This window comes from Dryobates pubescens, chromosome Z (genome assembly GCF_014839835.1).
Source record: "Dryobates pubescens isolate bDryPub1 chromosome Z, bDryPub1.pri, whole genome shotgun sequence".
Lineage (NCBI taxonomy): Eukaryota > Metazoa > Chordata > Aves > Piciformes > Picidae > Dryobates > Dryobates pubescens.
The window spans coordinates 35,498,991-35,519,883 of NC_071657.1; the positions used below are offsets into that span (position 1 = coordinate 35,498,991).

The following is a 20,893-nucleotide window of genomic DNA, read 5'->3' on the forward strand; positions in this document are numbered from 1 at the left end:
CAGCCATAGCCTAGCAACTAACTTCCCTACAAACAAAAGACACAGTGTATCTTTTCCACATATTCTCCACTGGCTACGGTTTAAGCCTCTGATTGAATGGCCCTTGACATTTGTGACTTTCCTGTATATAGTGAAAGCTGCAGCATCTTGTTGAATCACCATCTGGTGGACAAGCAGCTGAATTGCACCCTACATTCTTTAACAGAAATTAATTCTGTAAATATTCTAATTGGGTTCAAATTGTACATATGAGACCAGTTATGGGATATATCTCACAATCATGCACTAGCATCTGTATATAAAATAGTGATTAATTTGTTATTAATAGTATTATTTTTTTAAATAATTTTTGTATTTAAAATTTCATATTAATAAATTATTAACCTCTCCATCACACACACCTAAATACTGTGCCACCATTCAATGAGACTTAGGCTGGAGAGCTGGGCAGGGAGAAATTTAATGAAATACAAGGGCAAGAGTAGAGTTGCACCTGGGAAAGAACAACCCCAGGATACAGTGTAGGTTGGAGACTGACCTGTTGAAGAGCGGTGAAGGGGAAAAGGACCTGGGGCTCCTAGTGGATGGAAGGTTGACCATGAGCCAGCAATGTGCTTTTGTGGTCAAGAAGACCAGTGCCATTCTGGGGTGTAGTAGAAGGGGTGCGGTCAGTAGGTCAAGAGAGGTTCTCCTCTGTCCTGATGAGGCTGCATCTGGAATATTGTGTCTTGTTCTGTGCCTCTCAGTTCATGAAGGGCCTCAGGGAACTGTTTGCGAGAGTCCTGTGCAGAGCCACAAAAATGATTAAGGGAGTGGACCATCTTCCTTTCAAGGAGAGACTGAGGGAGCTTGGAAAAGAGAAGACTGAGGAGTGATCTCATTAATGTTTATCAATACATAAAGGGTGAGTGCCAAGAGGATGGAGCCAGGCTCTTCCCGGTGATGCCCAATGACAGGACAAGGTGCAATGGGTGGAAGTTGATGCACAGGAAGTTCCATGGAAAGATAAGGAAGAATTTTTTCACTGTGAGGGTGACAGAGCACTGGATTGGAACAGGCTGCCCAGGGGGGTTGTGGAGTCTCCCTCTCTGGAGATATTCAAAACCCACCGGGATGTGTTCCTGCATGATTTGGTATAGGTGATCCTGCTCTGGCAGGGGGGGTTGAACTGGATGATCTTTCGAGGTCCCTTCCAGCCCTTAACATCCTGTGAATCTGTGATTCTTACTTGCACTAGATGAAGGACTTTCAGTATTCCATAGTACTGCTTCTGGCTGATCAAAGCTGGCATCACATCTATTAAAGGAGGCCACTGCACAAGTACTGTATCAAAACAGGCTACAAACCAGACTTTATGCAATCAGACTTAAGTCAGAGACAGTACATAATTCGATTTAAATAATACTTGATTTGAAATGTTTTTAAAGCATTAGAACATGTCTTAGAATTTTAAAATGTCTCCTGTATTTTATACTCATGAAATAATAACCTTTGGTAGTCATTAATAACAGTAAGGAAGCTATATGTTAGTCAATATGCATTACATACGCTGCTATAATAATTCTCTTTATACTACATAGGCAATTATCCCCATTAAGTGTGCACATTTTCTCTGTCTGTTGCTATCTGCTGATAAACATTTCACAAAGTTTGCTCTGTCTTCAGTATTTGACTCTCCAAACATCTGGTTTAAGAAATGAAAGAGCACAGATCATTACAACAAAAAAATCTCAGCAATGATGTTTGTTTGGAGGGCTTTCTTCAGCTTCATTCTTTCACTGTATGTTCCATAAGACAAGTCCTCTGCAGAAGAGCTTTTTTCTTCCAACCACTGTCAAGTGTTTCTTAAAATACATATTCAGAAGCATATATGAAGTGTAAACTACATTTTAAAAGAGATGGTACTGGCGTATTTTCACTCTCAAAACCCAACAGCTCATGTCACAATCTTTTTTATGATGAATCTTTTCTTCTATGCTTCATACCACATATGTTTATTTAGTACTAAGAAAAACTATCAGATTCAGCATCTTTATTCTGAAATTAAGATAAAATAAATTTCATTCATTTTTTACAGGTCATTTACTTAAAAATTGGTGTCAGGAGGTAAAAAATGATTAGTCAACAATAATGACCAAATGAAGAAAGATACAAGACATACATGAATGTAACTATCAAGTATATAAAATATTAATCTGGATAACTATGTATAATACTGGTAATTAATGCTACAGTAGCTTGTCTAGACTGTCCCTTAACAGCCAATTATTAGGTTAATTAAAGTTTCATTTTCCCAGATAAGATCATCTCATGTACTTCTTTGGTTAACGAGACATATGCTTTCTTAGAATTGTCTAAAAAATAAAGAGGATCAGTAATGGTAGATGGATTAAAACCTTCATCCACCAGTCGAAATTTTTGTTGTTTGAATGTTCCAGTCACTTCCATGTTTTCCTAAATAAGAAAGATATATTAGTCAAACATGTGTTATTTTCCTTAAATTTACATTTATTTTACTTGATATAAGGTCAACACTGGAAAACTAGAACTTTTGTGCTGCTATAGATGAACATCCAGAGACATGGAGGAAAAATGTTATAGCCCATGGTGCAGACTCAATTCAGCTTCTTCAGTTGTGTGCATTACAAAACTGCACATTGTAACGAATCTCAGAGTAAAAACTGTCATTATCAAGCACTTAAAGTACTTGAAATTTTCTCTATCTACCATCATTATCACCTTAATTAAAAGGTTCAAAGCATCACATACTAAATCTGCCATACTCATACTCAGCCATGTCCAAATGAAAGTCTATCTTTACCATATAAAGTTTTCAAGCTTATCAGTGTCACTAAGTTACCTGGAAAAAGTAGTAGGAACAACCTCCAGTGAAACACTTCTCTCTATCCTCCCTATGTATTCTCAGCCCTGCTTTATGACCTCTCTCCCTATCTTTTGTCTTTACATTTTTTATATATATGCAAACTATCTCTGAAAATGAAAAATAAAGTATTTTCTGTATTCTCACTTCTTTTATTTTTTTCTTAGCTACATGTAATCAGTAGTATTACATTCATATTTTAAACTCTTTGGGACTGAAGTTTTTTGTTCTGTTTTGCAAATTGGACAGTTACTACAGCAAAGTATTAGTACAAAAACAGGGATGGCTTTGATGATTACGATGATTTTCAGTTTACCTAGGAACCCTTTCAAATGCTTTAACTTTTGCCATTATATTACACAAAAATGCCATTTCACTTACTGTTCATAATCATTGTCTCCTGTGTTAGCTGTAATTCTCTATTCTGTCATTGCCAGTGAATAAAATGCATTTTAGATTATATTCTCCAGATGCAGTTGTTCACATTTTGTTAATCTGAATCTTTTTGTTTTCCCATTTTCATGCTTCTAATCTCCTTAAATCCTTTTGTAGGATCTCTATCCTTACTCATGTGTACAATTCCTCTATTTTAACATAATCTGCAAATTTCATTGATTTATTGTTTAATTCCTTTCCCAGAACTCCAATAATTAAGACAGCAACTAGGACCTGTTTTAAAACTAGTGAAGTGATAAAGGAACAAGCACTTTATGTTATTCATCTAGCCCTCTGTTCAAATGATATTGAGATTTCTTTGCACTGTGCAACAACGCAGCTTACCTGGACTCTTAAAAAAAGAGGACAAGCATAGCTTGGTAGATAGGTCACTACTTGCTTATACATTTGCTCCAAGTCTAATGATGCATTCTGCTTTAAAATAAGTGAGGCCATTCCTGCTTTTCCTTCATGATCTGCGAGAAAGGAAGTGAGATGAGAATTTTGAAGCATGGTATTTTAGTGATGAAGCTTACAAGAAAAGAACTGTTATGTGTTAATAAACTGATAGTCATCTTCTGATTTTCAGTAAAACTGAAGATTACATTAATATTTCACATGACAATGCATATATTTGGAGGTGACTCAAGTGGTCAGGTAAACAACAGCGCTATAAAGGAGTTTGGTACATAACTGTAAATGAAGTCCCATGGTCAAGATTAATCAATATATGTGGATAGTCATCAACACCATTCCTTTCTGAAAAACAAGAGTGCTGAGTCTCATTCCTGGATTAGCCAACTATGGCTTCACTTTAGTTTTAGCTTTTCTCTATTGCCAGTGCATACTCTCAAACCTGCAGATCTGACTGTTAAAAGAGGGAGAGACCAAAGGGTCTTACTGGTTTGACTGGAAAGGGAGAGCACTGTGGAAAATGACAAAATGGATAACTATATAGAGGCAATTAACTCATCAATTAAAAAGAACTGCACACTTTAACTATCAGTCACTAGTAACAGCAGAGATGTTCTGCCAACATTATCTTTTGTCTCCTTTATGTGTTGTGGTTTTGTTGGGGTTTTGTTTTGTTTTGGGTTTTTTTGCTAATGCAAATCTATAAGGAACTTGATTTGTTTATGCTGAAGTGCAATTATTATGACAGTTGCACAAACTGGGTAGTTAACTGTATAGGAAATTAGAAGCTCTTGCATTTTTTAATCTTATTTTCAGTGTTTTTTATCATGATCTGCTTGTGGTGTGGCTTTAAACCAGAGATACGTGGCACCTTATTCACATTTTACATTTTTCTGTCGTTTTGTGGTGGGTTCACCTTGGCCAAACATCCAACCAGCTTTGCAACTCACTCCCTTCTCCCATGGAATAGGAAGGGAAAAGAAGGAAGAGTCATGTATCAAGATACTGACAGCTGATTAGGAAAAGCAAAATCTGCATGCATAGGCAAAGCAAAAAAAAAAAAGAGAAAAAAAAAAGATATTTTAAAAAAAGTATCTCATTCACTATTTCCCATTGCAGGACATATCCAGGTAATTCCTGCACGTGGTGGATGCTTGAGAAGACCAATGCCATCACCACAAATCTCTCACCCTCCTCCTTTCCTCAAGCTTTTATTACTGAGTATGGCATCATATGGTATGGATCATCCCTTGCCATCTCCATCTGCTCCAAAATTCTTGCCTGTCCCCAGCATACTTACTGCGGGGAGAAACCCAAGTGTTGCTAAGTTAGCAACAACTTTAGCCAGCAGTACAAAGTGCAGCAACATACAGACTCCTATAAAGAATCTTATCTCAATCCCAGCCAGATGTAGTACACATTTCATAAAACTATTTAACGTGAATGGAAATGAAGGCCAGATGATCTTATGAAAATTAACAAAATAAAACCAAACCAAACAACAACAACAAAATTAACGCATTTTCTTTCTTAACATTTTTTCTCTTTGTTTGCTTTATTGTCTTGTCTTTGGTTTTGTAATGTATCTCTTTACAGATGGTTTATGTGGGTAAGTGAAAAGTTAAGTAAGGCAGAATAATGTCTTCATACACTTTTCTTTAGAATACATAGAATACAGAGAATAAACCAGGTTGGAAGAGACCTTCAAGATCACCGCGTCCAACTCATCAACCAATCCAACACCACCCAAACAACTAACCCATGGCACCAAGCACCCCATCAAGTCTTCTCCTGAAAACCTCCAGTGATGGCGACTCTACCACCTCCCCAGGCAGCCCATTCCAATGGGCAATCACTCTTTCTGTATAGAACTTTTTCCTAACATCCAACCTAAACCTCCCCTGGTGCAGCCTGAAACTGTGTCCTCTTGTTCTGGTACTGGCCGCCTGGGAGAAGAGACCAACATCCGTCTGTCTACAACCTCCCTTCAGGTAGTTGTAGAGAGTAATAAGGTCACCCCTGAGTCTCCTCTTCTCCAGGCTAAGCAACCCCAGCTCCCTCAGCCTCTCCTCATAGGGCTTATGTTCTAAAGCCCTCGCCAACTTTGTTGCTCTTCTCTGGACTCGTTCCAGCAAGTCAACCTCCTTCCTAAACTGAGGGGCCCAGAACTGGACACAGTACTCAAGGTGCGGCCTAACCAGTGCAGTGTACAGGGGCAGAATGACCTCCCTGCTCCTGCTGGCCACACTGTTTAGAGTTACTTTAATTCTAGCTGACATTTTATTTCAACACACAGATCTGTGGATTTTACACACATGTGAATAGATCTTTGTAACTTTGATTTAGATAACTTTTTTAAAAATACACATCACTGAATGTACATAAAAATGCATGACTGACTGGCTCATTCACAATTTGATGGTATTTTCTTTACCCAGATTTTATTTAGGTATTGAAGACATGACTTGATCAGAAGGGATTCATAGGTTTAAAACATTAAATAAAAGAGTTATTGGAGTTTGCAAGTAAGAAAAACATACTGCTAAAGCTTCTTTTACCTGGCACAGGTACACCATACACATTTGCTTCTTGTATGAAGTCCAACATTACAATGACATCAGAAACTTCTGTAGTTGCAACATTCTCCCCTTTCCATCTAAAACATGAAAAAATAATTTAATACTCTTTTAAAACCATTAACTTCAGTAGGACACCTCCATTCATTTCAGACTAACACCACCTGAAATTTGTTGTCACTTGTCACATTGGTGCATTGATCTGATCCCAGAAGACAATGCTTGCAATTCAAATGGTACTGCATATCAGCTGTCACGATAAAGTGTAAAGCATTTATCTAAATCTATCAGCTTTGAGCAACCCTCACCATCTGATACATTTTTCTCCAGTATAAAACTTCCCTGCTCCTAGCAAAACCATCATTTAGCTTCTTTGCTCACAGGAAAGACTATACAAAGAGCAGTAATTCCTACAAAACACTCTGGAAATGAGCTATCCAGCTCCAGGGGAACATTTTCAAAATTAAGACCCTATCATCCAGTTCAAGATCATTATTAACTACATCACAATAGTAATAAAGCAAACACTTCCAGTTGAAAACAAACAGTATTACATTATTCTGTATATCCATGGTTTTTAATAAACGAGATATGAAAAGAAAAATTATACCTGAAGGTATCTCCAATCCTGTCCCAAAAATAAAGAAAATCCTCATGGTCTTGAACCATTAGATCTCCCGTATTAAAATAAATATCTCCCTTCTTAAATACCTCACGGAGTAATTTCTTTTCTGTGTGTCGCTTATTGCCAGCATAACCGAAGAAGGGGTTTTTTGCATTGACTTTGGAAATGAGAAGACCAGCCTCACCTATACAGACAAGTTGAAAGAATGTAAACCTAAGGTATCGTTGCACATTTTTTACTTTACATTAATATTGATTTGGTACATACAATTTTACAAGATCATTATGTAAGACTCAATAATAAATACTTACCTGCTTCTACTGTTTTACAATTCCTTTGGTCATCTCTACATACAGAGTGACCATAAAGACACAGTACAGTATGGTTCACTTCAATTTCCAGTCTTATGTATTCCTTCCTCATGATTCATTAGTCTTCTCCCAAGAAATGTTATCAACCAATTGTGACTTCACTATTAGGTTTAGTATCCTGTCAGAGTGCAAAATTCAAGGCAATACCACGTCCAACTCCCTACACCTTACTCAATTTCCAGTAATGAGTCTTGATTTCATCAGGTTCCTACTGAAGAACAGGTGTTAATAAAAAGCAGGTGTTCAATACAGGTATTAAACCCCTGTTTAGAGTCCTTTCAGATGTTCTGTGAAAATTCTTAAGAGTTTTATTAATGTTATATAGCCTTATTGTCTCCTTTCTGGAGTAAAATATAAAAGTTTTAACATATTTTTTCCCCTTCTATAAATAGAGAATAGATGGAGAAAGGATTACCCTGTTATGCATGTAGAGTATCAGGGCATTGGTTTGCTAAAAGTGGAATAGTTGTACGAATGCCTAACATTCTCGAAAGCACATTCTGAACAGCAAGGGTTAAGAGTGATGTTACTTTGTATCAGAGACAAGAATTATAAATATGAAACTATAAAAAAAAAATGCCCAAGGGTATGCACATTTTTTAAATTTAAGACCGTCTCCTCAGTTTAGGAAGGATGTTGACTTGACTTGGAGTGTGTCCGGCGAAGGGCAACAAAGTTGGTGAGGGGCTTGGAACACAAGCCCTCTGAGGAGAGACTGAGGGAGCTGGGGTTGCTTAGCCTGGAGAAAAGGAGACTCAGGGGTGACCTTATTGCTCTCAACTACTTTAAGGGAGGTTGTAGACAGGCAGAGGTTCATCTCTTCTCCCAGGCAACCAGCATCAGAACAAGAGGACAGAGTCTCAGGCTGCACCAGGGGAGGTTTAGGCTGGAGGTTAGGAGGAAGTTCTACACAGAGAGAGTGATTGCCCATTGGAATGGGCTGCCCGAGGAGGTGGTGGAGTCACCATCACTGGAGGTGTTCAGGAGGAGACTTGACAGGGTGCTTGGTTGCATGGCTTAGTTGATTGGTGGTGTTGGACGATAGGTTGGACACGATGATCTTGAAGGTCTCTTCCAACCTGGTCTATTCTATTCTGTTCTATTCTATTCTATTCTATGCTTCAAAAGAGCTCCACCATTTTCCCCTAAAAGGGAAAGGGTAGTGTTTTAAGGTGAAAGGATTAGTTGCCTAGCAGTTTTTCCTTAAAGTGCCCATCTTTGATTAAGACCTGTTAGAGAACTTCTTTGGACACTCTGCTTCAGGTCCCTATTAAAGCTGTCTGCCTGACCTTTACTAAGTTTTTCACACCTCAGCTTCCAGGCATTAATTAGAGCAGTTACCTTCCTACAATAAACCAGAGATGCTTCAGTTTCCAACATCATCTTGGCAAATAGGGTGTAATCAAGAGATACCAGATACTTGTTGAGTAATTTGAAGGCAGCTACAATCAAATGACCTCTTTTAAAATAACAACAAAACATTGATAATTCTAATCAACTAATTTTGTCAGGATCACTTAATGTTTCACAAAAAGTATTTTCTCTAACCCATCAGTCTTTCTTGTGGATTTCTTAGGCAGCCATCTCACTGTGTTAACCTCCTTTAAAAGACCACTTCTGTCTTTATCTACAAGGTCAGTTATAATACCATATCATCATTTTTGAACATTGCTCTTTCGTACATATATCCAAGATTCTCCCAAGTTCTTCTGGTATCAGAGCTGGTATGTTTAGTAATGTTCTGTCTTTGATCAGAAATTATATTGCTTTTGTCAGAGCACAGAGTAACACTTGATGTTGGCATAGTACAATAACACAACAGCAAAGCTCCTTAAAAATTTTTACATAGTAGTTGTATTAAAATCAGAAGACTCTTACATCCTATTGAAATATGCACTTACCTTTCTTAACTTTCTCACACCAACCATGATTATTTCTAATTGGTCCATCTTTTAGGAAATCATACTTGATTAAATCAAAAGGGAAAAAAAGCTGGAAAGGAGGAAAAGAGTCATCAGTTACGCATCTACACACTGACATCTGGTGGCAGCAAATACAAGCAAGGAAACCTTTTCTCCAGTCTTGCTCATCTAAAAGTAAAATATAGTTCCATTCAAAACTGCAAAATACTCTGTATAGAAATTGCACCCTTATCTGAAGGCAAGCAACATCAAAACATATTTATAACCTTGTAACTTTCAAAACTATTTGATGAATATACATAATTGCAGTTTTACTAGTTTCCTTACAAATAAATTATTAGATCCACATATCAATGGAAGAGCCTACAAGAGTGAGGATTAGAGAAATATATTTGGAATTTAAATGACATTTAATGGTACTGGCCATATGAAAAATGTTCCTGGGGTCTTCCGGTATCCAAAACAATTGGCAAAGCAAAGGCCTAAATCTCCTTACAAAGGGCAACTTGCTTCTTGTTCAGCTTTTCCCTTGTATAACTAGCCCCAGTTCTTCATTTAAGCTGTCTCAGCCTGGTGTATGGCTGCAAGTCTTACCACAAGCACTAGCAACATGATATACAGGTACACCCACAGCATGTGATGTGGTTACGTATCTTGAGTCTTTATGCTGCAGAGCTACTTATAATACTCTTGCATAAGGATCTTTCTAGAAAACGTGGCTCTCAGTGAGCTGAAGGAGAGACTAAGATATTCATAACAACAGCAGAAACAGCAGTACCTTTTTTCTCCAATATACAGGGTGTGACTTGGTTTCCACTTAATTTTTCTACCATGATAAGAATCCAAACTAGACCTCTGAGACTTTGACAGATACATGCCTAGTAATATATGGACTAATGTGTTTGCAGTTACTATCCTACAGCTTCAGTTTGCTCAGCTTGGGACTCTGACTTCCCTTTTCATAAACAACTAGTCAAAACAAGGATATATAATTATCTTCTCCTGGAGAAATCTTGGCATCTGAGAAAACAATTTTTAAATCACATTAACATATACGTGTACTCTTCAAAATAAAGAAATGCTAAATAATTTAAGGATGGTGTTACAAAATTGAAGTTAGAAGCATGACACTAAAACATAAACCCCTTTGCTTTCCTGAAACTAATTTGGGTTGAGAGTTGAATAACTATTTTATCTTAACTTGAAATATTTCTGTAGATATATTGCACCATTATTTTCAATTAAGTCTGAAAATATAGCACTACTGCTTTAATAGGTTTCATATGATAGATAAAATGCAATGAATACTACAAATGGCATAAAGTGAGACGTTAATCTGTTATTTCTGTGTTTGATTAGAACAGCAGTATGCCCTGTTCAGCTCATCTATTCATTCCTTTAGGGCTCAACAGCCATACATTTTCAACACATTGTCTGTATGATGCATGAAGTTGTTAGAAACTTTAATCTAATATTTGAGGTTATCAAAAACTGTTGAGACATTTACTCTTTAAGCTGCTGCTTACTTCTTACAGTGACTGCAACTTTAGAGTGTAAGCAATGCCTATTTCAGTTAGCTTTTTAAAATAAGTCATGAAAATATATAATTTAAAGGAGAAAATGCCACTTATTGTATTAGGCATGCATAATGAATAATCCTCTGTGCAAACACCTGTCTCAATGCAAACACCTTTATTTTCATATTAAATACTTGAAAACAAAAGCTCCAAAACAAAGTATTCAGTCTAGGTACAGCCTGCATTACCTGTAACAGAAATGCCTTTCTAGTTCTTTTCCTTTTCCACTGCTAAAAATACTGTACTTTGAACCTACCTTCTATCTTTCCTGCTATACTTCCTATATCTGTAGTTATGGGGTTTCATGCTGTGCAATTATGCCAATAGAAAGAGAAGAAGTTTCTTCCTTTTCCTTTACTGTATCAGGTATATGAACACACAAGCCTCTTTTTCCCTTTCTCAGTTCTCTTTCTATTCCTGGTTTAAGAAAGAAATAGGTGCTTAGAAAATCCCTGGAGAGTATGCCCAAGGGTATCTCCTCATATTGTCCCATGTGTCAATAACGCTTCAAAAGTTGTGGTAGCATGACTTTGAAGAAACAAACCAAACCAACCAAACAAACAAAAAAGGAATTGGATGGCCATGCTCTTTGTGGGCCATTCTCAGCTTTCCAGTGGGTGATTGTTGCCTTTTCCATAACATTCATGATTAAGAAAATCAGGTAAAAGCAGCTCTTCTACATACAGCTCTATGTCCAGCAGACTGAAGTAAAACAAACAGAACAGCTATACATCAGAATAAGCCCATAAAATGTATTTTTGAAAGCCCAAACCTAATAAAAAATACATATAAAATATTTGTTTAAATATGTACATTTAGAAAAGAAAAAAAAGAAAATCACTAAAAACAATGGCTAATGATATCTTCAACATTCCTTCTCTCAGCCTCCTCTTGACTTTTCTGAAACTGCACTGTAACTAAGCCTTTCATGTCAACTCTGCTTCAGCATGCAAGGAAGCTAGCTGCTCCTGCAAATGAGTGTTAGGAAGCAGACCGAAGAAACTGCTATTCAGAACTGCACTGATGATAGAAGCAGAGCTCCAGTAGTTAACACACTGCAGAACTGTTTATTTAAGACAGGGAGCCATTTTAATATTAATTATGCTATATCATTCCACTGACAAATTCAGAGAGAGAGAACGTGGAAATACAATACAGTGGAAACTGCTTGGGAGGTTCCTGGAGTGTGTAGAAGACAACTTCCTGACACAGCTGGGAGGAGTGCCAACTAGTACAGACATCTCACTGGACTTGCTTGTGAACAGAAAAGGACTTCTGAGTAAACTGAAAGGTGAGGCCTATCTTGGACATAGTAATCATAAAATGATAGAGTTTTCAAAGCTTGGCGATGTAAGGAGAAGGGTCAGCACCAATTTGGACTACTGCTTTGGACTTCCAGAGTACAGACCTGTTTAGGAGACTGGTTACCAGAGGCCCTTGAGAGGCAGTCCTGAAGGGCAAAGGAGTCCAAGAAGGTTGCGTGTTCAAGAAAGAACATCTTAAGGTGCAGGAGCAAGTCATTCCCATGTAATGTAAGACAACCTGGCAGAGGAGAAGATCAGCCTGGCTGAACAGAGAGCTCTGACAGAGAGCTCAAGTCCTACTTATCTACTACACCATTTAGATGCACACAGGTCTATGGTGTCAAATGGGAACCACACAATGATTCTGACAGAGCTGATAGAGGTGTTCATCAAGCCAACTTTCCATGATTTATCAGCATTTGTGGCTAACCAGGCAGGTCCCAGCTAACTGAAGTTTAGCAAATGTGATGCCCACCTACAAGAAGGACCAGGAGGAGACCTTGGAGACAGGATAGGTTATGAGAGGCAGGTCCTGTTTGATGAACTTGATCTCCCTCTATGATGAAACCATCTGCTTAGTGGATGAGGGGAAGGCTGTGGATTTTGTCTACCTGGTCTTCAGTAAAGCTTTTGGCACTGTCTCCCTTGCCATTCTCCTGGAGAAACTAGCTGCTCATGGCTTGCACAGCTGAACGCTTTGCTGGGTAAAAATCTGGCTGGAGAGCTAGGTCCAAAGAGTGGTGGTGAATTGAGTTAAATCTAGTTGGCAGACAGTCATGAATGCTGTTTCCCACAGCTAGTATTGGGGCCAGTTCTCTTTAATATCTTTATTAATGATCTTGATGAGGGAGTTGAGAGCACCCTCAGTAGGTTTGCAGAAATACACTCAACTGGGTGGAAGCGTTGATCTGCTTGAGGATAGGGAGGCTCTACAAAGGGATCTGGACAGGCTGGGTCAATGGACCAAGGCCTGTTGTATGACATTCAACAAGGCCAAGTGCCAAGTCCTACATTTGGGTCACAACAACCCCATGCAACACGACAGGTCTGGGGAAGACTACTGAATATCATCAGAAAAGAACCTGGGGGTGTTGGTTGGCAGCCAGCTGAATATGAGACAGCAATGTGCTCAGCTGTCCAATAAGGCCAACAGCATCCTAGCTTGTATCAGAAATAGCATAGCTGGCAAGAAGGGAAGTGACTGTTCTCCTCTTCTGGGCACTGCTGATGCCAGAGAATACTGTGTACAGATTTGGGCCCCTCACTATAAGGACATAAAAGTTACTAAGAAGAACGAGGGAGCGTAGTGAAGCTGGTGAGGAGTGTAGAACACAAATCTTATGAGAAGCGGCTGAAGGAGCTGGGGTTGTTTAGCCTGGAGAAGGGATGTGAAGGAAAGACTTAATGGCTTTCTAAAAGTACCAGAAAGGAACAGAAGAGAACAGAACAGAATAGAATAGAACACAATAGACCAGACCAGGTTGGAAAAGAACTTTGAGATCATCAAGTCCAATCTACCAGCCAATACCATCTAGTCAACTAAACCATGGCACCAAGTGCCTCATCCAGTCTCTTCTTAAATGCTTCCAGTGATGGTGGCTCCACCACCTCCCTGGGCAGCCCATTCCAATGACAAATCACTCTTTCTGTGAAGAACTTCTTCCTAACATCCAACCTAAACCTCCCCTGGCACAGCTTGAGACTGTGTCCTCTTGTGGTGCTGGTTGCCTGGGAGAAGAGACCAGCCTCCACCTGGCTACAACCTCCCTTCAGGTAGTTGTAGAGAGCAAGAAGGTCTCTTCTGAGCCTCCTCTTCTCCAGGCTAAGCAACCCCAGCTCCCTCAGCCTCTCCTCATAGGGCTTGTGCTCCAAACCCCTCACCAACTTTGTTGCCATTCTCTGGACACCTTCCAGCAACAGCTCAAGATCCTTCCTAAATTGAGGGGCCCAGAACTGGACACAGGACTCAAGGTGTGGCCTAACCAGTGCTGAGTACAGGGGAACAATGACCTCCCTGCTCCTGCTGGCCACACTGTTCCTGATACAGGCCAGGATGCCATTGGCCTTCTTGGCCACCTGGACACACTGCTGGCTCATGTTTAGCCTACTATCAACCACTACCCCCAGGTCCCTCTCTGCCTGGCCGCTCTCCAGCCACTCTGACCCCAGCCTGTAGCACTGCCATGGGGCTGTTGTGGCCAATGTGCAGAACCCGGCACTTGGATGTGTTAAATCTCATGCCTTTTGGACACTGCCCATCAGTCCAGCCTGTCAAGGTCCCTCTGCAGAGCTCTCCTATCCTCTAACAGATCAACACCTGCCCCCAGCTTGGTGTCATCTGCAAATTTACTGATGATGGACTCAATTCCCGTATCCAGATCATCAGTGAAGATATTGAACAGGATGGGGCCCAGCACTGATCCCTGGGGGACACCACTAGTGACTGGCTGCCAGCTGGATGTGGCACCATTCACCACCACTCTCTGGGCTCCTCCAACTAGTTCCTAACCCAGTGCAGAGTGCTGCTATCCAAGCCATGAGCTGACAGCTTGGCCAGGAGTTTGCTGTGGGGGATGGTATCAAAGACCTTGCTGAAGTCCAGGTAGACTACATCCACAGCCTGCCCCACATCCACCAGGCAGTCACCTGATCATAGAAGGATATCAGGTTGGTCAGGCAGGACCTGCCCTTCCTAAATACTTGCAGGCTGGGTCTGTGCCTTTGGCCATCCTGTAAGTGCTGTGTGATTGCACTCATGATGACCTGTTCCATAATCTTGCCTGGCACTGAGGTCAGGCTGACAGGTCTGGAATTCCCTGATTCCTCCTTCCAGCCCTTCTTGTGGATGGGCATCACGTTGGCCTGCTTCCAGTCCTCTGGGACCTCTCCATTGAGCCAGGACTGCTGAAAAATGGTGCAGAGTGGCTTGGCCAGCACATCTGCCAGCTCTCTCAGTACCCTAGGAGGGATCCCATCTGGTCCCATGGACTTGTGGGGATCCAAGCAGCTAAGGAGTTCTCTAACTACTTCCTCCTGGACCACAGGGGAAGTATACTGCTCCTTGAATCCATCTGCCAGCTCAGGAAGCCAGTTATCTGGAAGACAATCTGTTCTACAATTAAGAATTGAGGCAAAGAAGGTAATAAGTAACTCTGCCTTTTCCTCATCTTTTGTTACTATGTTCCCCTCGGTGTCCACCAAGGAGTGGAGGTTGTCCTTGCCCCTCCTCTTGCTGTTAATATACTTGTAAAGGATTTTTTGTTGTCCTTCACAGCAGAGGCCAGTCTAAGCTCTAAATGGGCTTTTGCCTCTCTCATTTTTTTCCTACATGACCTAGCAACATCCTTAAACATTTCATGGGCAACCTCTCCTTCATTCCAAAGATGATACACCCTCTTTTTTCCCCTTAATTCACCCAGAAGTTCATTGCCCATCCAGGCTGGATTTCTACTCCGGTGGCTCATCTTCCAGCACATTGGCACAGCCTGTTCCTGTGCCTTCAAGAGTTCTTTCTTGAAGTAGGTCCAGCCCTTCTGGACCTCTTTGTTTTTAGGGGCTATTTCCCAAGGTACCTTCTGAGTTTTTTCCTTGAGTAACCTGAAGTCCAGAGTGGAGGTTTTGTTGCTGCCCCTCTTAGCTTGACTGCATATTGAAAACTCAGTTATCTCATGGTCACTGGACCCCATACAGCCTCCAACCTCCACATGTCCCACCAGCCCTTCTCTATTGGTAAAAAGAAGGTCAAGCAAAGCCTTACCCATGGCAGGCTCACACAGCAGCTGGGATAAAAAGCTATCCTACATACACTCTAAGAACCTTCTAGACTGCCTCCTCTCTGCTGTGTTAATTCCCAGCAGATATCAGGCAGGTTAAAGTTGCCCATAAGAACAAGGTCTGGAGATCTTGAGACAGCCTCTAGCTGCCTATAGAATAATTCATCAACCTCTTCATCCTGGTTGGGTGGTCTATAACAGACTCCAACCAGGATGTCAGCCCTGTTGGCCTTCCCTCTAATTCTCACCCACAGGCACTCAACTTGATCATCCTTAATCTCTAGTTCCATGGTGTCTAGAGCCTCCCTGATGTACAGGGCCACCCCTCCACCCCTTCTCCCTCACCCTTCTCTCCTGAAGAGCCTGTAGCCATCAATTACAGTGTTCCAGTCATGTGAGTCATCCCACCACGTTTCTGTGATGGCAACTACATCATAACTTTCCTGCTGTAACAAGGCTTCGTGCTCCTCTCGCTTGTTACTCATACTTCATGCATTAGTGTACATGCACTTCAGCTGGCCTGCTGTTTTCACTCCTGTTTCCAGCTTACCACCCCCAGACTCCTGCCTGGGGGGGCTGGTTTCAGCCACTTCCCCCTTCAAATCTAGTTTAAAGCCCTGTCAATGAGACCTGCCAACTCCCTTCACAGAAGCCTCTTCCCTCTGTGGGATAGGCTATTCCTATGTGCTAGGATTTTTCTCCCTCTCTGGGACAGAGGTACTCCATTTATTGCTACCAGACATGGTGCCATAGAAAGCTCCCCAAGATCAAAACTCCCAAAATTCTGTTGGTGGCACCAGTCTCTGAGCCACTTGTTAATTACAGCTGCTTTCTTGTTCCTTTCAGTATTCCTTCCTGCAACTAAGGGTATTGATGAAAAAAATTCCTGTGCCCTGATCCCTCAACCAGTTTTCCCAGAGCTTTGAAGTCCTTCTGATTGCCTTTGGACCTCTGTTTTCAATACTATTGCTCCCTAGCTGCATAACTATCAAGAGATAGTAATCAGAGGACTGTACCAGACTAGGCAGCCTTCTGGTAACATCTGTGACCCAGGCCCCAGGGAGGCAGCAGACTTCCCTGTGGGAAGGATCTGGAATACATATGAGGCTGTCTGTTCCCCTTAGGAGGGAATCGCCAGTAACAGTTACCCTCCTCTTTTTTTTGAGGGAAGAAGTCCTTTTGCAGGGGGCAGGCTGTTTGGCTTTAGGCAACACCTCAGATTGTGTCTCTTCTGTCTTCTCATTCACCTCACCCTCAACATCCAGTGCCCCATATTTGTTTTGCAAGGGCAGCTGGGAAGGTGAGGGAAGCCATAAGGGTTTTACTTTGTGTCTCCTAAGAGGGACCTGTGTCCATTTCCTGCTGCATCTTGGGTCACCTCCCTCTGCTAGGGAGCCTGGTTCCTCAAATCCAACTCCCTTTCACATTCCCTTACAGTCCTAAGTCTAGCAACTTCTTCCTTCAGTTCAGCCACTAGATTAAGCAGATAATTGAGTTGCTCACACCTAATGCAGATGTTATCTCCACTGCTCTCCATTTCAGGTGCCAGACTCCAGCACTCTCTGCAGCCAATTGCCTGGACACCTGCCTGCTTAAGCTCAACCTCAGTCTGGGTCAACACAGATCTTTTGAAAACAGCTTTGTGACGAGTTACAGCCATCCCTATCCCTGGCCACTGACCAACTGGAGAACAATTCAGGAATGAGCCCACGTGACTCAGCATCTGCCTCCCTCTGGTGAAAACACTGCTGCTGCAGCAGTCTGCCCACCCTGTGCTGGCCTCTCGGGAGAGAAAAGCTGGCTCGGGGGATTTGGGGGAACCTTACTACTATATTTTCTCCAAGCTACCACAGAGGGTCCTGTGCTCTGTTGGCTGATGTGGCACATGCCTCTAGCTGCAATCGAGTGGGAAGGCTCTCTTGCCAAATGCTGGTCGCATGGCTCAGCTCTCCCACCTTTAAATTTCCTGTGGCTGATGTCAGGATCTCCGGCAGGTATGCGAGAGACGACCCTGCTGGTCCTCTCTGTCTGCCAAGGTCCTCCCGCCCCAAAAAGAAACCAAAATGGAGTGCCTCTCAGCTCAAGCATGCTGGTCCTGGTGCCAGTCCTGAGCAGCTCTCTTGCCAAATGGCCAAAAGGAGGCAGTAGCAAGGTGGGGATCAGTCTCCCAGGTAACAAGCAGTAACAGGAAATATTATCTAGTTGTGCCAAGGGAGGTATAGGTTAGATATTAGGAAAAATTTCTTCACTGCAAGGGTTGTTAAGACACTGGAACAGGCTCCCTGGGGAACTGGTGGAGTCATCGTTCTTGGAGGTATTTAAAAGATGTATAGATGTGTTGATGAGGGGTGTGGTTTAGTAGTGACTTGGTATTCATAGGTTAATGGTTGGATCAAAACATATTGTTATGAAAAAATCTCCTGATGCAGATTTGGAGTAGTCTCTGAAACCTCCTTGATTTGTAAGGCATTTGGGGCCATTCTATTTCCACATAAAATGAATCAAACAATCCACCCACTGACCTGGCCAGACATACCATGCCCATGTAGTCAAGGCAAGGTAGTTTTTCTCTGCACTGAATCTGGTTTTTGGTGACAACTTTCCTTCTTCTCTGCAACTCTACCGTCACAGAATGTGAAATGTACATACACCGGGGAAAGGTCTGGGAGCCAACACATCTAAGGCCCCCTGGAGAATAGTGATAGCCAGTTACTCAGCTAGCTCACATATAATGTACTTTAGCTATTTTTCTTGTGACAGAAACTATGGAAACAACTGAAGATTTACTATTGATTTGTTTCTAGGGAAAAGAGAGTATTGAAAAACACACAATAAAATTGATTTCAAGCCAAGCCAAATGGAATGAATGGCTTTTTCCACTTCATAAAATATCTTATGGTCTTTCCATGTTCACGGGACAATCCATGATTACCTAAGCAGACTACACTGATGCTGCATAGACTGTAACAGATGTATATAAACTATAGAAAAGATGTCCACTGGTATCAAGTATTCAGTTACAACTGTATTTGTTTTTTAACTGCAGTTTACATGAGCTATTTTTACTCCTAATCTGCAGTCACTAGGCTGAGATTGTAAATCCAGTCACTAAAGAGGAAAACACAGCATTTTTCATGTGCAAAAAACTCTACAATACTAATCCTACTGTTTGGAAACACAAACAGCATGTTATGACATATTGAGTGCCACTTCCAATACATGCAACACCCCCTTCCACCCACTTGATTAAAAGTACAGATAACTAAATCAATAAATAGGTAATTTCAAGTGTAATCCTGTATCTGGTGCAACTTTAATGTGGTATTTACAAAAGATTAATACTCCCTTAATGAGTATTGTCTGTCACAATACTCAACAGTGATTGTATTTGCATCAAGTTGTCTTTGAAATTTCTGAATAATGATACAGACTATATTATTAATTGAGTTATTTATGTTTAAACCCAGGTATAAAATAGCTCTTAAAGCTATGTACGCTTATATTTTGCTTCCTTTTAATTCTATTAATTCCCATTTATGTCACATATTTACATAGTAATATTTGAAAACAGATCTAAATACAATCTATAGAACCCTAAGGAATGGACATGTTTATTTCATAGATCATGAGTTCTTGGGTATTAAATTCAGCTTCCTCTTTTGTTCATTAATATAGTGGAAATTTGAAATGCTACTGGGAACCTACTCAAAACTGTCAGAAGAGAGGCAAGGCCTTTTTCTCTCTTGTGATCTTTAAGAAGAATTTGTTACTGTTGGGTCTGGGTTGGGTGCTAAGCACTACCTGCAATACTTTGGCAGTGAAGACTTTACAGAGGATCAGTTAAACTTTCTACAACTAAGCTACAAAATTTACTTTGAATTCATGACTGCAGCCTCATATTCTGTGGTCAAACCGAGAAACTATGTACCTGCAGCACTTCCCTTTACAAATTACAATATAAATAAACAGTCACCTTATAAAAGAAATTGGTGCGTCCAACAGATCCAATTTTTCCTGTGTGGTTCATGAAACAAATGTTTCCTTCTGTAGCCCCATAAAACTCACAGATCTTAATAGCACCAAACCTGTCTAAAAATTCTCTCCATACATCATTTCTTACTCCATTTCCAACTGCTAGTCGGACTTTGTGATTTTTTTCTCCTTCTTTCTGTAAAACAAAAAAACAAACAAACCAACCAATTATATATGATACACTGATGACTGCATTTGATTGTTGCATACACTGTGGGGAAAATGCACTTTTTATGAATAATTCAAGTATAAACATGTGGTCGTTTGAGGCTGTGCCTTTAAGAACAAACACTGCTGGAACACACTGGCTAATGTTTTTGGTACTAGAACCAAAACATTCTGATATTCTAAACGAATTTCATTGGTTGATAAACAAAAATTCAGCTTTAGATTGTGAAGCGGTTGGAAAATTTTTTTCCTCAGTTCAGTTCGGTTTGGGAGTTGGGGGAGTTTGGTGTTTCAGCCTGTTCTCCCTGCCTGCTTCTTCTGCGAACTGCTGGACTTGGCCTTCAGATAAGCAAACACTAATCCTGCATGGGCTTTTGAAGCTTGCTAACAACTCTTTTCCTTAGTAACTTGCCTTTCTCTCTCTCTAACCCCTTTTTGGGGAAAAAGGGAGGTAAGGGGGGGAGAGAGGGGGTTCCAAAGAGGGGATCCCTCCCTGAGGGAGGGAATTTTTGTTGTGTTATTTGTCTTTGCTGTGTATTTCTGTGTATATATTGTAAATACCTATATATATATTGTGTTATATATAACCTGCTTTCCATATATGCTTGTAAATATATAGCTTTTGCTCTTCGACTGAGTTAGCTGTGGTTTCTTACTCTGTGGAGGAGGGAGAGCTAAGCCCTCTCTCAACCTACCACATTTATTGGCGCCCAACGTGGGGCTTGCTGACAAATTAGTTTGATTTATTGCTTGCTTAAGTCGAACGAGCAAACATGAAGGTGTTTTGGCTTTTTGAGCGTCTGTTCTTCTCGGTC

General features: G+C 40.8%; 1 protein-coding gene across 1 annotated transcript in view; it reads right to left on the bottom strand.

Moving 5' to 3' along the window:
- Positions 1 to 1,956: 1,956 nt before the first annotated feature.
- Positions 1,957 to 20,893, bottom strand: part of SLC27A6 (solute carrier family 27 member 6) — a 45,961-nt gene continuing 27,024 nt past the window's right edge. The window contains exons 5-10 of the mRNA XM_054178903.1: positions 19,852 to 20,046; positions 9,204 to 9,294; positions 6,917 to 7,115; positions 6,289 to 6,386; positions 3,662 to 3,792; positions 1,957 to 2,454 (exon numbers count right to left, since the gene is read on the bottom strand). Coding sequence (XP_054034878.1) covers positions 2,278 to 2,454; positions 3,662 to 3,792; positions 6,289 to 6,386; positions 6,917 to 7,115; positions 9,204 to 9,294; positions 19,852 to 20,046 — 891 coding nt within the window. The 3' untranslated portion in view covers positions 1,957 to 2,277. The remainder of the gene's footprint in view (positions 2,455 to 3,661; positions 3,793 to 6,288; positions 6,387 to 6,916; positions 7,116 to 9,203; positions 9,295 to 19,851; positions 20,047 to 20,893) is intronic.